The sequence below is a fragment of the Danio rerio genome, chromosome 15 (assembly GCF_052040795.2).
Source record: "Danio rerio strain M-AB ecotype USA chromosome 15, GRCz13ab, whole genome shotgun sequence".
NCBI lineage: Eukaryota > Metazoa > Chordata > Actinopteri > Cypriniformes > Danionidae > Danio > Danio rerio.
The window spans coordinates 27,887,921-27,906,287 of NC_141035.1; the positions used below are offsets into that span (position 1 = coordinate 27,887,921).

Genomic DNA, 18,367 nt, shown 5'->3' on the forward strand with positions numbered 1-18,367 from the left:
AGGCTAATGTTTCCCTGGCATAAATGGAAACACGATGCTCCTCGTCTTCCTCCTACCACACTCAGAGGAAAACTCCAAAACACCACGGGACGGCCTTCTGAACCCCTGCCAAACCTTTAGCATCAATTATACATTCCGCTGCACATCGTTTAAGTAAGGCAGAGGACACAAACTACTTTTGCACTCAGAGAGAAGAGCTACTGTATGTAATACACTGAAGCACCTCCACCGCTGTTCAATAGCAAAGCAGTTAAAGAAGTTACATGTATTTTCAGAGTAATGGCCCATTTACCCTGAGGGGTACAGCACAGTACGGGTCACCTTTATCAGGCTTGGGTTTCTACTGCCAAAAGGGTACCAATGGCACTTCTCACAAAACAGATGCTTTATACACAAATACTTTTGTGTAAATGTTCATTACTCACCTTACTATGAACATGATTTGATAATAACTGCAGAACAATGGTAGTGCAAAACAGTTAATAATAAATAATTAAATGCAACGTATATGAACACATACAGACCCTTACAGTCTCCGATGTTACCACTTACAGAAAAACAACACGATTCACGCTTTACTCTCATCTTTGTCCATTTCTAACAGGATCGATGTCAGAAATGCTTCAATAATCATGTGCACGTTATTATCATCAATTCAAGTTAGAAGTAGAAGCACGGCAAACGCTGAGAAACCCCTTGCACTTTAGACGGCCTTGTAAATAACTACGGGGCACAGGGTAGATTCTGCTTTTCCTAGCTTTGTGGCTGTTCACCAAGACGTTGACAAGGTTTGTTTAAGCTCGGGTCGACCATGGCTCATTAATATATGTATATATTATTACTACGTAATGCCTCAGCTGTGTTTTTAAAAATGGCGCTTCCTTTGTTTTTTTAATCTATCTTGTGCCAGAGCTAGTGATGTATCTCTGTGAACCAATAGCGTTCAGCTGTGTCTCTAAATCTGGCTTTTGGTACCTTTTTGTTGTGCTAGGTACCATTCTGACAGGATACCCAAAAAGTGTTAGGGTCCAGTTCCCTTTTTGGTACCTCAGTACCTTCTGATAATGGAAACAGCCATAAAAGCATACCAAACCATACCACTCAGTGAAAACAAGCCATAAAGGGACTGCAGGCATACTGAACTCAAGCAGTAACATATTGAATCATCTTGAACCCCTCCTCCCATTATGCTCAAAGAGGCTACATTTATCAAATCAAATGCCCATCCACATGGCTATGGATTTAGAGCAATCTGCAAAAGTTTCGTATTCATTTGCCCTTTAGTCCACATGACACTAGCATTTTTGATGGCCTGAATTATCTTTTTTGGTTACTTGGGGCCCTGTTCACACCTGGTTTTAAGATGTGTTTGATCAAACTGACCACAAGTGGATAAAGGACACACATAACTGTTCACACTTAAGTGACGAACCTGACTGATCCTGATCATACAAATTGCAGGAAACTGTATGACATTTCCGTTGGGATCTGCGTTACTTGCAGCGCGTTTCTTTATCTGCACGTGTTGTGAAAATTTGCATGCATGTTGTCAAATTGATGAGAATGTTTTAGAAATCTGTTGTTTTTCTATTTGCATGTGTTTCTTTAACTTGCAGCAGCTTTAGGCTCTCTCGGCCACCATACAAATACAGCAAAAACTAAAATAATGAAAAATATTGTTACAATTCAAAAATATTTCAAGTATTAAATATCATTAAAAATACATTTGAAACATTTTTTTAGCAATACATATATTACGGAAACATACACATATCAAGATGCCCACTAAACATGCATTCAGTCTCAGTATAGTTTAAATTAAAAATAAAAACAAAAAAAAAATTTTCAGGCTTATTTAGAACTAGAATGATTTGAAGACACACATGCAGAAGGATCAGAGTGGAGTCTCAAAACACTAATTAATTGTCAATTTAAGTATTTATAATACCAATAATATGCAAAAAAACAAAATTTTGTTAAAACAAAAATATTTAAAGGAGTGTGGATAACAACAGCTTGAAATCTTTACTTTGCCACATTCAAAATATAATAAAAATGACTTGCAGACACCGAAATGTCTTTGACCAACATAAAACACCATCTTCAAACCATTTCTTGAACAGCAGCTGAATTCAACTGATCAACACCTAGGCTTTGATCAGTTAAAAGTGCATTAAGATATTAGCTCACTCTTGTAGTTTTCAAAGAGAAGTGGTTTTATTGCTTAATTGTCAAGACATCCCCCACAACGCTACTTTTCAGTACTCGTCAAATGACACATGCATAACAGCCTGACTTACATAGTTTCAAATGCATCACCATCAAGAAGAAATTTGCAGTATCCTATTAGCCAAATAAGAATGAAAAAATAAAAATAATGTTTGCACATTAGTTACATCTAATGCTACTAATTATTAATAATCCTCTTATCTCCCATACAGGGTAATATAGAGGCCACAGGTGGCCTAGATCAAATGAAAAAGATACAGGCCTGTGTGTGTTCGTGTCATGGGTCACATTAAGGTAAAAAGCCGGACATCGTGAAATCATGTGCACTCAGAGGATGAGACTTTTAGAGACATTCTTATCATATGTGTCAGAGGAGGAGTGGTGAAAGCACTGCATCCTAATCTCAGCCTATCAGAGTGCAGCAAATCCACCCCCAACCAGTCACCACTGTGCTATTTGAACAGTTCAAGCTTCCTCCTGCTAAAAAGTGGTGTGGGGGGTGGAGCACTAGTTCCTATGGAACTAAATAGGTCATTACCAGAATACACGAGGAAGCACAGTATACATGAAATGACAAGCCTTTCAAGTCAGTGAGTGAAATGTGACCTCACAATAAACACACTCCCTTTCCTGACAGTGGGGCTGTTAACAGCTGATTAATGAGACATTCATCATAGTTCATGCTAGTTATTCACATATGGAAACATGTTTCCTCCAACAATTAAAAAAAGAACAATTAGCTAATTACAACTTTATCTCACAGTTTTGAGTTTGTGCAATTCAGACTTCTCAGCTAAATAAACTTTCAATTGTAAGACAAAAAATTATATCATATTTGTAGTCATAAAATATATATATATATTTTTGCAACTTTATATCTTGCAATTGTAACAAAATACAGTTACACACAAGCAGTTGTAAATAAGTAAATTGCAAGATATAAAGTTGTAATTATATATATATATATTATACATGCTCATATATAAATCTAACATTGACAAACTTTTTGATCTACTTCAAAAGTTGATTGCTACAATTTTATATACAGGGTTTCTGCAGGTTTCACAGAGTTAAATTTAACACTTTTTTTAAAACTATTATGAATTAAATGTTAGATTAACAAAGGGCTAAAGGCTAAGAAATGGCCCTTAAAATTGTTACCCTTTCAATTTTTTTGATTATAATTTAATAGAAATTTTAAAGATTTTAGATTCTTTCATTGCAAAATATTTTAATATTGTATAAAAACAAAGCAAGTTCTACTGTTTTCTAACATAAACTTTCTTTAAAATAAATAAACAAATGTTTTAAAAGTGTAAAAACTATAATAAACTAAATCTAAGCACACCTAAACCTTGGTGTCCTCAGCAATAAATGCATGGAGAACTTTTAAACAAATGTTATCGTAAGGAAAGCAATTAAACTATTATGATGAAAAGAGTTACATTTTTAAATAAAAGTTTAAAGTTTTATTGTGATGGATTGTTGGCGATTGTACTATATGGGTTTTGGCTAGATTGGGTAGGTTTACATGAACAAAAGAAAATTTAAGACCTACAGCACAATATTTTCAGTAAGTTTGAGACTTTTTAAGGCCTAAAATTTGGATTTTGAGATTTAAGACATTTTAAGACTTTAAGACCCCGTAAACACTGTGGATATACATTTTTGAACCTTTATCACAAAAAAAAAGAAAGAAACAAAGATATAAACTTGTAATTGCATTTAAATTTCACAATATTCCCCTGTAGAACTAAAATACATGTTAAAATAGTAAAATAAAATAAACTGTTAAAATGAATATGTTACTAGAAGATTTCTAGCAATTCTAACGTCTTTCCTAGCAATTGTGAGTTTAAATCTTGCCGATCTCACAATTGCGAAGGAAGTATAGAACCCTTCAGTTTTGATATTGCCATTCCTTCACAGAGTTAAGATGAATTCCAGAAACTGCAGGTTTGTCACAGAATAAGCCAATAAAATTTATATTAGATTCAGAATTTGCCAAATTGTTTTCTACAAACAAAACAATATAAAAAAATCTACTTTTTGAGATTTGAAACTCTAGAATTACAATTCTAAATGTGATTTCTTAATAATATTATAATTTCACAATTCGGTGTTTAAATCTTACAATATCTGACTTTATTTCTTTCTAGTTTCTATTTGGCAATTCTGACTTCACAGGCTTTATCCAACAGCGACTATATTTCTCACAGATGTCTCAGAAAAAATATAGTAAAAAATATAAGTCTAAATTATTTGCCCTAAAATTATTTTTTAACGAAGAGATTTTTTCAACACATTTCTAATCATAATAGTTTTAATAATTAATTTAATAATTAAGACATTTCTATACAGTTTAAAAGGACATTTAAAGGCTTAACTAGGTTAATTAGTTTAACTAGGCAGGTTGGGGTAATTAGGCAAGGAAATGTATAACAATTGTTTGTTCTGTAGACAGTCAAAAATAAATATAGCTTAAATGGGCTAATAATACTGACTTTAAAATGTTTTTTTTATTAAAAGCTTATTAAAAGCTGCTTTTATTCTAGTTGAAATAGAACAAAGATTCTCCAGATGAAAAAAAAATATTATCAGGCATGCTGTCAAAATTTCCTTGCTCTGTTTAACATCATTTGGGGGGAAAAAATAAATAAATTCAAAGGGGAGCTAATAGTTCTGACTTCAACTGTATATGAAAGTTTGGTTCTGCTACAGATATGGGTGTATAAAATGGCATAAAAATACACACACAAAAAAAAAAACTGATGATTGCCTTTCATGCAAAAGAGGAATTTTTCAAAATCACCACGTGTAATGGTTTCATTTTTCCTTCGGTACTAGTTCTAATCCTGTTCTGATTGTGCAAGGAAGAGAAGCTCTCGTGTGTTCCTTTACATAATATCACAGCACAGCACTTGACTGTCTTAAGTAGTATGTTATACTTATTTAACAGCAACAGGGCAAAGGGTATAACAGCACACAGGAAATGTCTGTCCACCAGTGTGCGATGCAGTTTACAACTCAGCTTAACAAACTGCTGGCTGAATGCTTTCACAGAGTCACATGCTGAGCAGAATTACAGTCAGCTGTGGCGCAACATACAGAAGTGAAACTGATCGAAAAGATTTCAACCACATCGAAAGCCTGCACCGACTATTTGTGCCACTAATCATCTGAGAATACACGACATTTTGCAACTGAGAAAGAGTACATAAACTATTACGTTTGTAAATAGAGAAAACACGGACAGCCAGGTCAACTTCACGCAGCATAAAAATTGTGCAGGAAATATTTTTGAACTGCTTAACCAATAGAACTAGCTCTGGACTGCCATTAAATTGCCACATCAAAAGCGAAAACTTTCATGAAAGTATTATAATAAGATGTACAAATTTACTTTAACAGATATTTAAGTTAAAAAGTCCAGACGTGTTTTAAATTAAATAAACTGAAATAGCTTTATCAAGTAGAATATTTAGCAATTTACAATAGGGTCATTAGTAAACATTAGTTAATGCATTGACTAACATCAACAATGAGAAATAGCTACATTTCTTACAGATATTATGTTAATGTTAGTTAAATGAAGATTATTAGCTCCGATAAAAGTAAACAGTTACAAGTTCTTATATTAATCAGTATATAAACATTAAAATCACATAATATTTGATTAACAAAGTCTTCACAAGTCATTGTCAGTTTAGTTAGCCAATGTTAATAACTGGGGCCTTACTGTATTATGTTAACAAATAATACACCTATAAAGAATCTAAAGGTTTTCATTTAACACCTAAACGCTGATTTATACTTCTGCATCAAGCGCATGTGTATGCTCCGGCGCAGAGAAATACAAACAGTGTGCAGAAGTATGAATGCACGACAATGCGCAAGGCAGGCGCGTGGGTCACACCGATCCCTCAACTCAGAAATTTAAACCAGGCTTAAGCCATGTTGACCAATTACAATGTGAAAATGATCATGTTTGAAAATAAAGTCTACTACATCAAGCCGAAACATTCATAAAACCCTATCAAAAAGTTAATGAATAACAAATACTTGCAGTGTTTTTACAATACTGAATCCTGATTTACAGCAATAATGAAAATTGCTACGTCTCCAAGTAAAAAAAAAAAAAAAAAAAAAAAAAAAAAAGCAAACAAAAATAATGTAATAGACTGCACAGGGGCAGACTTAGTAGCCCAGGAAATTAGGGGGCGTTGACTAGGGCTGTGCGATTAATCGAAATCGAATCACGATTTGAAACGTTGCAAGAGGCTGCAATATGAAATATATATGTATTTTTCAATTTCCCATGCATGACTGTCGTCTGTGTGCGACAGTCTTACTTGCCGATTGAATGAGCACACTTTTGATCTGCCCAATTTAGAAATGCGCAACCGAACTATGCGGACCGCCCACAATTAAAAAAAAAATTAAGAAACAGAAGAAAACAAACAGGAATGCGTTTATGACTGGGATAATGGCATCTGCTTCTTCAAAAGCACTAATAGATGAATATCAAAGGAGAACAATACAACAGTAATGTGGGAATATTTTGGTTTCAAAGTCACAGGCACAAAACAAAAACAGGTCATTCTTAAGAGCTGTCACAGAATTGTTCTCACGGCTTAAAGATTATTGAGATGAAGCTTGACTACAAAATCAAATCTCAATATCTGTCAAAAAAATCTCAATTAGATATTTTCCCCAAAACCGCACAGCCTTGGCGCCGGCCAACGCCAAGAATTGCTTAAATTAATCATTATAAATTTAATTTACTAATTTTCTATCATATGTTGTAAAATCGGCAGCTCATTCCACTGTGGCAATAATTAATAAAGGGACTAAGCCAAAAAGAAAATGAATGAATGTTGTAAAATCTGTCTAGATAACTGTTTAGATTTTAATGTTATTACGTTTTTTAAAACCAAGGGCCCTCACGAAAAATGGAACGTTCCTTACATACTGCACATACAAATACCAAAATCTAATCGCAAATATGGCTTATTAACGGTACATATAGTTAGTCTGTGAACTTTTCATTTGTGAATTTATTGTATTTAATTTGTTAATTTGATAAAGGTTCCACTTAAAATATATTATTAACATGCAGTTTATTTATAAAAAATCTTCAGTGAAAAAAATATATACAGTTTAAGTCAGAATTACAAGGCCCATATGATTTTTTTTTTCATTATTTCCCGTACAGTATGTAATTATATTAACAGTATGTCTGATAATATTTTTTCTTCTGAAGAAAGTCTTATTTGTTTTATTTCAGCTAAAATAAAGACACGTTTTAATTTTTTAAAAACCATTTTAAGGTCAAAATGATTAGCTCCTTTAGGCTAAATTTTTCCTGATAGTTTACAGACCCAATTACCCTAACCTGCCTAGTTAACTTAATTAACCTAGTTAAGCCTTTAAATGTCACTTTAATCTGTATAGAAGTTTCTTGAAAAATATCTAGTCAAATATTATTTACTGTCATCATGGCAAAGGTAAAGTAAATCATTTATAAGAAATAAGTTCTTAAAACTATTGTTTAGCAATGTGTTGAGAAAATCTCTGTTAAACAGAAATTTGGGGAAAATATAAATAGGGGGCGAATAGTTCTGACTTCAACTGTATAAATACATATACATCTATAGAGAAATATAATGTTTGTGTTTCAATGCTTTGGGGCCCATACCTGAAATTGCATAAGGCCTTCAAAACAACCAAATCCAACGCTGAGACTTCAATACAAACTCGATCGATTTAATATTCAATATTCTCATTATTTTACAATCAGTTACCAAAATGAATTCTGCCTTTTATTTGCACATTTTCGACGATTAAGTAATTAAACGTCTAAATTTTGTGATTGCACGATCACCCCAAAATACACAAATATGTGAATACTACATTTTTAGAGACCAACACGATTATCCCAAGCCGGAGGAGTGCGTTATATAACTGCAGAACATTTTGGAAAAGCAGGCAGGGGGTTACTGTCCTACTTTCTCTTTGGTTGTAAAGCCCCTCCCGCACAGAGCAGCGCCTGCCGCGCACATGGAACATCGGGGGAGGGGTTCTGTCCACGCGGATCGCAGAGGAGGGCGTGAATACACCAGACACGTCAACTGGGCGTGACAAAGCGGACACGTCACCGAGCCTCTACAGAAAGCGCCAGCGAACACACGCAGCGCGGGAGCGAAAACAATAGTGAGAAATGCATAAAAACGTAAACTATTGCACTGAAGAACAACATGTGGAAAGTAATCACAACATTGGGTCAATTACTGCCTACAAAGGGGAAGCGAATGAAAGCTGCGTAATGTGATCCCCTAATCATTATATAAAGCGCAACTGGCACTCGCGCACGTACTTGTAAGCCACCGCCCTTAAAAGCAAGCAGGTATGTTTTCCTACATGAACACTGCATTGAATGAAGTGTTCGACCGTGAACTATCTCAACAATTAAAGCAAGAAACACACATTCTCCTCCTTTTAACACACAACTGTCGCTATGCGGAAAACGCCGGTTTACTACTGACACACAGCAAGTACGCGTAGGAAGATTACATTGCAGTTTTGCAGACTCTGTTGTTTTTAGGAGGATATTATAACGTTAATGTTGAATGTCACGCACAGCACGCAGCCCTGCTTTTACGCGGACTGTGGCAAACCGTGCAACAATGTCTCGCATTAACCTGCTACAACATTATACAGCAATACTGATACATTAAAGTGACTCTCTGTCTGTCACAAAGGTTTATGTGCTCAAATTTTCCATTTCTTACCACGTGCTTTCTGTTGTTGCAGGGCTTGCAATTCCAAAAACTTCGCCGCCTCTAAAAGCGTCTCGATACTCATCTCGGTTTTGTTTTATGGTCCAAGAAACGATTGGAGAAATGAATCAGCTCTCTGGATTCAAACGCTTCAGTTCGGGACCCAATCTTCTCGTCTGTTTAATAAAATAATAATAAAATAAAAGGAAAGACGTGACTGGATCCCCCGTGAAGTCACACTCTTCCACGCACGTAGAGGAGTCACAACAAGATGGCGGGTTATTCAGTCAACATATCGGGCCATTGTACAGACAGCTCGGTCACGCCCCCTGCTTCAGTGACCCCGCCCTACACATGCTGGGCTTTCAAAACACGGACATGGATATTTCTTATCAACGCGTTTATTCGACGAATTACACGAAAACTAAACATTGAATACAATCAGTGACTTGTATACTAATGTATTACACATATGTTGGCTAAAAGGACGAAAGCGGACCGCCCTAAAATAGAAATGTCAAATCCAGGTTTTGCGCAATACACCTACACACACCACGCCTCTGCGTCATTAATAAAACATGAGCTCAAAGCAGCCAATAGGAAAGCAGACACACAAGGCATGGTATCTGCTCACATGGGTGTCATTCTGCGCGTCTCGCACGCCAACAACTGAGAACGAAAACGCAACCTGCAGACCGACCCGATGACGTGCTGTTTGTGATGCAGCCACGATTCAAACACACTGCGAGTATCGATTAACAGTCTGCTGTGAACAACTTCTACAACAGATAAACAACACAACAGTAGTAGAAAACATTAGGATTTAAATATCTGCCTATGAAGCAATGGACATATTCAGATACAGTTATGAAATTGTTGATTTGGAATGGATCCATATATTAAAATATAATTTGTATGTATTGAGTCTGCAAATTACAGCAAAAAGGTACATTTTGATCATTTGTTTTTACTATTTAAATATTGTTTTCTATCTAAATATACTTTATTTAAGCCCATAGCCAGCCTATTAAAAGGGGTGGTTCTTTTTTCTCAAAAAGTGGACCTTATGCAGTTAATTGAGGTTCAAATACTGCATTTAGTCGCATTTTAAGCACTAATTTGTGCTGGATTAGCTTTATCATTTCCACACTTTTTAATGCAAAAAATACTTTTCACATTTTTGTCAAAGTGCTTATCATACTATTTTTTTTCTTTTACAAAATGTGTTTATTTACATACGTGCATTTAAACAATGTTATATTACTAAGTTACAATGTTATATTACTAACATATAATGTAATAAGGTTAGAATTTTAGAAATATGAAAAATACTTTTTTTTGCATGCAAATTTGTCATGCATCAGAAAATGTGAATCTGTTAAAACTTAAAAAAAAATAAAAATAAAAATAAATTAGCCAATAAGCAAATAACAAACTGGCCAGCTCATTTTCTCAGTCTGAATTTGTCTATTTAAATAATAAAAGCCTTCTTTTATTGGTTATTTTCACAATTTATGATGGCATACTGTCAAAAATGGGACAAATGAGCTCATTCAGGGGCCAAATTTTGGACTTTGTCAGAGAAGGGGTGGGTCTTTAGAATGGAATTTACACACACACACACACACACACTATGCATCTTTTTTTGCCTTTCACTACTACTAAATTCTTAGATCAGAAATAAATCCAGCATATTGACACTGGTCTGTCATTTTTAGCAATATACAGGGCTTCACTCTGCAGTCTTGTTTTCACTGGAGATCCTATCAAAGTAGCACAGACTGTGCTGCCATGAAACATGCACTGACTGAATAAAGGCAAAGTCATGTGACCGTATCCATGGTGACCACTGAGACAGTGAACTGCAGGACAGTAGGGAGTCTTCAAGAGGAGAGAGAAAGAGAAACAGATTGAGAACACATACCATTATCAATGTTGAAGAGCATTCATTATATATATATATATATATATATATATATATATATATATATATATATATATATATATATATATATATAGCATGGGCTGGTGTAATATTCTGACATGAAAACCTTAGATAAAAATATTACAGTATCACGGTATTGTGGTTCCTGCTCTATAATATCGTTGTAATGGTCTGGGTAATAAACAACAACTTTTTTCCTCTTTGAACACAATATATTTGCTTTTGAGAAACATTTAAAATATTTTGGAGCAGTAAACATGTCAGGCTAAATAATTCAAATGAATCCTTGACTTCTGCTGTCTTCATTTACTTAAAAAAACACACAGTTTTTTTTACAATTTACAACAGAATCTTTAGGTGTCTTTTCTGCTGAAGATGCTGTTGTCCTAAAAAAAACAAAACAAAACAAAAAATCTTCCACATACCGTAGGAATGGTAAAGCAAAAAATTTGGATGGTCCTATGCCTAATATACACACACACACACTGCATGGGTCTGTTTATATAACATAATAACACAGACGAGATAAGAACATCTAGATATTTACAGCTATAGGGAAAAACACACTTCTCACCCTTTTGCCACTGAATTTTTCAAAGCAACGCATTCAGTTTCTTTTAAAACGACTTTAAAAACAGCAGAAGCCTTTTAGTATACATCTCTCTGATGGAAAAAAACAGCTTTCCACTCGAGTTTCACAATCCTGTGCATGTGGTTGACTTATACGTACATCAAGTCATTCTTCATTTCCTTCTAATCACTTGAAAAGGTCAAAGCAAACACACTTAAAGCTCTCATGCTTTCTTATGACTCTCACATGCATGGTGAACAGTGGGAGAGAGGCGTTAGTTTGTTTACCCTGTATGTGCTTCATGTGAGTGGCGCTGCACATTATCGGCTCGTGCTCCTGTCGGTCACCGCTGAGACTCTTCCTGTTGTGAAGAAGCCCCGCTCCTCTCAGGACGTCTGAACGCACTCAAACTTCCTGTCCAATAAGCAACAGGGCATTCCAGAGAAGGGAAACGCAGAAGAACAGCTCCAGCTATTGTTTTAATATTTGGATACTTTTAAATATATATATATATATATATATATATATATATATAAAATTTTATTTTTATTTTTTTTTGACTGTTTGACTGTTAGGGTGAATTCGGGTAATCTGGGACACTTTTTGCAATTTTGACTTCGGCTCTCTATTTCAATGTCTGTCTAACTAATTAGAACCACATATGAGACTTTTCTGAAATCCCTAAGATGTTTTCTAACCACCCAAGAAAATCTAGGTTAACAGTGTTAATTTAAATTCGTATTTAATATATTAATATTTAATTAAAACAACTACTTATAATTCAAGAAATGCAAAACATTAGTTGATATTAATGTATTTAAATTTTCTGAGAATTATTTATTTTTCTGCAATAAATATTACGAAGTTTTCAGGAAGAGAAATTAATAACAATGCAAAAATGCTTTTCTTACTTTGCTTTGTCTCATTTCTAGTCCAAATTTAAAAAAAAAATCAAGTAAAAATATTGTTTTGTTTTAAAATTCTGATAAAATAAGGCAAAATTAAGAGTTTTTTCTTAAAACAACCCAAATAATCTGCCAGTGAGTTAAGTTATTAATCTCGTTTTCACTTAGAAATGTGAATATTTGGACTAAAAACAAAGACAAAAAACTTTTTTGTAGCATAAATCATATGAAATCTGTATAAATACATTGATTAAATACAATTATGTGCCTCCTAGGATCCGTTCTTCATACCTTGCTTAAATGATTTAACAAATCCTGTATCTGTTAATCTTGATACCTGATTTCTGGCTAATTTGGTTCTTCAAACAAGTTTGTGAATCAGATTAATTTTTCTGGATGAACTGATCTGAGATCGCTATGTGTGATGTGAAGAACTGATCTATCAATCCTGGAAATCATGATCAGTAGTGCAGCGATTGGCTGATGGCACAGCAGTGTAATGACATCATCTGATTAATATTCAATTATCCATGTGAGCAAAGTGACATAAAATTGGTAGTGAACGGTTTGTTAAATATGAAACACAGTAACTCTCCACCTTTGTTGTGGGCTGCAGGCTTTACACTTTCATGTGTCAAGAGTATTTAGCAATATATTTAGTTTTAAAGAGGATTTTCTTTATTATAGTAGTCTAGGTCTATTCACATTTCCTAATCAGTGTAGGCAATAACTGACTGTTTAACTTAATTGTGCATCAAAAAAGCATTTTGATTTTGGTAAAGATGTCTGCAACTTTTGCGAAGCATCAAATCACCGGCATAATAGCTGTCAAAACAATGAATTATGTTTTATAAAAAATGAACATAAACAATTATTAAACTGGCACCTTAAGTAATACGCGTGTGTCTAAAAAGTCCATATTAATAAATGTTCTCTTGGAACCCCTCAAGGACAACCATGCTGTGATAGTCTTTTTAGCTTTATGTATTTATGTATGTATGTATGTATGTATGTATGTATGTATGTATGTATGTATGTATGTGTATATATATATATATATATATATACACACACACACATATATACATACACACACACACACACACACACACACACACACACACACACACACACACACACACACACACACACACACACACACACACACACACACACACACACACACACATACATACATACATACATACATGCATACACATTTTTTTTTTTACTTTTTATTATTATTTTCCCAAGTGTATATAACTACTACTGTAAGAAAAAATCTGAATTTGGTACATATTTTCAGTATCATCTTTGTTGAAATGACCCAATCTAATCCTGTTTATATGAAATAAGCTGCTGCTCCTGAGCAGGTTTGAGCTACCAGAACTACTATGACAACGACTATCGAATGAGTTTTGAAGAACCAAATAATCCTAGATTGTGTCAAATCATCAATAATCAAATACAGCTAATTGAGTAATCCACGTACTAAGAACAAACCCCTGGTCAACTATAATCCAGATTTAGCATTCATGTCATTCGACTTAACATGCCTATCTTTGGGGTGTGACTATTGCAGATGTGCACATTGCGAATATTGATGCTAAAATGATATATTGTGCAGCCCTAATCTGAACCAAATCCCTATTCTACTCAATTTTATTTGATTTTATTTACTAAAATATATTGCATGTATAAAAAAAATGTAGAAATCCTAACTTATAAAATATTTTACTATTGTTATTCGGTAGGAAATGTATGTCACAATATAGAAGACAAATAAATCTTGATAGTTTATTTTACAGAACTACGATCATATTTTCTGAAGAACATTAAGATATGATAGTACTTGAAAAAAAAAACAAAAAAAAAAAACTAAGAGCACACCTTAAAAAACACAAAGTCACCAAAACACTACAAAACACAACAAAACTACTTAAAATATTTTGTTTTTATTACAAACATAGTAAAACTTTGTTCAGTGTCTTATAAAAAACATCAGTTGGTGCAGTAACGATTAACTTTTGACTTGCAGTTCGGTTTTCCAGCATTGTGGATGGTGTTTATGTGCAGAATGATCAGTGTGTGTGTGTGTGTGTGTGTGTGTGTGCTGTTCAGGTGGGCTTGGCTACCTGTCGGAAGAGAGCGTTCTTTAAGCAGGTACAGAGCTGGTTCATCAGGTCTTTATTCTGGCCCTCCACCCAGTGCATCTCCACCAGCACATCCTTCTCCTCCTCCTGCTTTACGTTCACCAGGCACTTGAAAAGGAAGTGCTGCAGTGCTTCTGCGTTTGCAGGAGACTCCGGCGGGATGTCCGGCTGCTGCTGCTGCTCTGTGACGGAGGTTTCTTCTGAGGGTGGCTCCTGTGCTCTGGGTAGCTCTCGCAGATGTCGGCCCTGTTCTCTTCTTTTTTGCCGGCTGTGGATCCAGGTGTTCTCCACAGCTGTCAGGAAGAGGCTCAGCTCCACTTCTCCACCAGGAACACGCTTATGAAGGACCTGAAGAACAAACACATCAGCCACTCTTCTGCTATAGGAAGTCTACAGAAAGTCACTTTCTGTATACAAAAAGTGTAGGGTAAAAAGTTATAAATTTTTTATTATCTTAAATAATTTTTTACTTTTTAATTTAGTCATGTGTAATTATTTATTATTAATAGCATGTATATATACACACACACGCCACTTTATTAGGTACACCTTACTAGTACCTGATTTGACCTCCTTTTGCTTTCAGAACTGCCCTAAACCTTGGAAATAATACTGGAAATATACCTCAGAGATTTTTTTTGTGTGTGTGTGCATGTTATTACTATTACAATATATTTGTTAACCAAATAAAAACTTTTTGCTAGTTGATTTATTTAACAGTAATACTTATAAAATACTGTAAATCTAATAAATCTATAAATACTAATATTGATGAACAAATAGTCACAAAGTTAAACAGTCATTGCCTTTGTCATTTAATATATAGAATAGTATTATTAGTTTATTTTTCAATCATTTATATGTTGGCTATAAAAATAAATCAAGATATAAGCTTTCTTCATAATTTACTATTATAACTATTACTGTGATTATTTCTAAACCAGTACATTTAATGATGAAAAATGGTTGTGATGGTGTGCTTTTACCTTGAGGTCAGTGAGGATGTTCTCCAGCCAGGCAGACACACTCTCTGTAGGGCTGCTGTGAGGCGTCTGAGCCTGCAGCTCTGCCACTGTGGCCTTCAGGACGGTGAAGGTGAGGGGTTTACGGGCCTTCTCCAGCTTACGCTTCTTACAGGGCGGAGACTGAAGAGACACATATTCATTGCTTTAAAGTGTTATTAGGTTATAGGTAACTCCACAGTTGCCACATTTAAAACAGAATACAAAAGACCAGATTTTGTAAATAATTGCTAAAACTTCACCAATGTTGATGATGGAAGTTTGGTATTAAAAAAGACCGATGTGCTTTCTCAGCCCATTCAATCTGACTTAGCAGTTTCTAATATTAGTTGAAGTGTGGTATTTTATTAGAAGTAGGCAGTAGAGGGCAGCAAAACACTACATTCACCTGAGCCTTCAGCTATATATACAATGCTGCAGGTGTTGTACAGCTGTTTGTCTGTTCACTGAAGAAATGTAGTTTTGAGAGACAAGAACAATGGCTAACAAGAAACAAAAGTAACTGATATACTTTAAAATATCTAAAATACTATATTAAGATTAGTATTAAATAGATGAAATTTAAAAAGCTAAATTTACTAAAAGACAAACGTCAAAACCTAGAAATTTCACCAGCTGAATTAAGTTAAAGCTGAAATACCACAATTATAGTAAAATGTTAAGAAAAAATTATTTTAAAAAAATTACACAAAAAAATAGAAATACAAAAACGTTGAAAAATGTACATGTAATTATTTTAATTTAAATAAGTACTAAATATATATTCATTGACACATTCTGGCATAATATAATATAATAAAATATAATCAGAGTCTGAGGATGTGAAGAGCTCAGTGTGGAACGAGTGATTAATGATCTAACGTAAACACTGAATCATGTCTTACTGAGAAATACCACAACACTGAGTGCAAACACTCAAACACACACAGAGTGCAAACACTCAAACACACACATTGTGCAAACACTCAAACACACACAGAGTGCAAACACTCAAACACTCAAAAACACACACACACACACACACACACACACACACACACACACACACACACACACACACAGCGTGTCATATTTGACTTCTCCGGCTCTCATCACATCTGATTCAGGAGTGAGACAAACAGAGTCGCTCTTTCTCCTCTGCTAACAGAGCATCTGTTGTTCAGACTGAAAAACACACATCATGACTCATCACAAGCCAAAAACACACATACACACACAGCATGTTCACCCCTCATGTGAAATGCTCCTTTGTACACAGATTTATTGTGTGGTGGTTTTTAGTGTAATTCACTCAAAATGAAGAATTCTCCTTTATTATTATTATAATTACTACTGGTTTAATACTAATATAAGAAAGCCCGCAGCTAATCTAGCATCCATCATGGAATCATACTCACACCCCATTGCTTCTGTCTGGATATACAATATCTTTAGCACAGACTAGACTGCTCTTTACTATAGTCCTCATATTCAGATAAAGATATTAAGTAAATGTGAATTCGAGGCAGCATTATAATATAATATAATATAATATAATATAATATAATATAATATAATATAATATAATATAATATAATATAATATAATATAATATTTACCAGTTGTGGCTGGAAGGACCTCCACTGTGTAAAAAATATGAATAATTCACATTTATTTATTATTATTTTCACTGGTTTAATCCTAATATAAGAAAGCTCACAGCTAATCTGGCATCCATCATGGGATCATACTCAACAGCCCATTGCTTCTGTCTGGATATACAATAGCTTTAGCACAGACTAGACCACTCTTAACTATAGTCCTCATACTCAGATAAAGACATTAAGTCAATGGGATTTCGGGACAGTCAGCTAGTTATGGTGTCTGAAACACTGCTGGCTATGCAGTTTTTTATCACATGCTTAAAAATGGTTAACTTATGGTTTCACACAGGATCAACATCACGGGACACATTACTATTATTGTTATTGTTAAAGAGTTCTTAGCTGATAAAATAAGTAAGAAACCTGTTACGTTTAATCACCAATCTGACTACACAGTAATGATACTAATAATAATCTACTACTACTACTACTATCTAGTAATAGTATACCTCATTTTTACAATACAAACACTAGTGCAGGATTAATATATACTTGATTATCTTCATTTTTAGAACTGTAATATTATAATTATTATTAAGAAGGTCTTGCTGTTGTACTAGTATTCAATCTATGGCCATATAGAATAAAATAAAGTTTCAAATGATATTTTTAAGCCCTTCACTACATTATTTGTACTCTAATGTCTTGAATCTAATGTAATCATAGTTCATTTTCAGCCATTTAACACTAAAGGCGTTTCCCCATGCAGTGCAGCGACATTCTCCAACACAAGAGGGCGCCATTTTCTGACTTTACCTCAACCGATCTAAACTCTGCTAAGAATGACAAAATCCCATCCCAAACCAAAATATAACCTATTAACAACAACAAAAAACTAAATTTCAGACGATCATTGAAGAATAACTGTGTCCTATCTAAAGAATAAAGCGATGAATCCAAAAATATAATCAAACAACCTGCACCTTCATTTCAGACTGTCAAAAAATTCCCCCAAAAAAGCCAAGCTAAGAACATCTCCACCCATTTGTGATTTAATGGATGGAAACAGACCGACACGCACATCGATCCACTCCCTCTCCTTCTTAATTAATTTCTCTCAGTCTTAATCAGAGCGATGCACTGCTTTTATCCCTCTTCGCCGTGAATTACGACCCCCTCC

The 18,367-nt window shown here is 34.3% G+C and overlaps 2 protein-coding genes across 3 annotated transcripts in view; both read right to left on the reverse strand.

Annotated features, from left to right (window-relative positions):
* mnta (MAX network transcriptional repressor a) overlaps window positions 1–9,284 on the reverse strand; it is a 35,704-nt gene extending 26,420 nt beyond the window's left edge. Inside the window, exon 1 of the mRNA XM_087284217.1 lies at window positions 9,021–9,284. Coding sequence (XP_087140343.1) covers window positions 9,021–9,093 — 73 coding nt within the window. The 5' untranslated portion in view covers window positions 9,094–9,284. The remainder of the gene's footprint in view (window positions 1–9,020) is intronic.
* Window positions 9,285–14,365: 5,081 nt separating this feature from the next.
* Window positions 14,366–18,367, reverse strand: part of mettl16 (methyltransferase 16, N6-methyladenosine) — a 54,503-nt gene continuing 50,501 nt past the window's right edge. Inside the window, exons 9-10 of one of the 2 annotated variants that reach the window (XM_087282741.1) lie at window positions 15,569–15,727; window positions 14,366–14,930 (exon numbers count right to left, since the gene is read on the reverse strand). In XM_087282741.1, coding sequence (XP_087138867.1) covers window positions 14,547–14,930; window positions 15,569–15,727 — 543 coding nt within the window. In that variant the 3' untranslated portion in view covers window positions 14,366–14,546. 2 annotated transcript variants of the gene reach the window in all.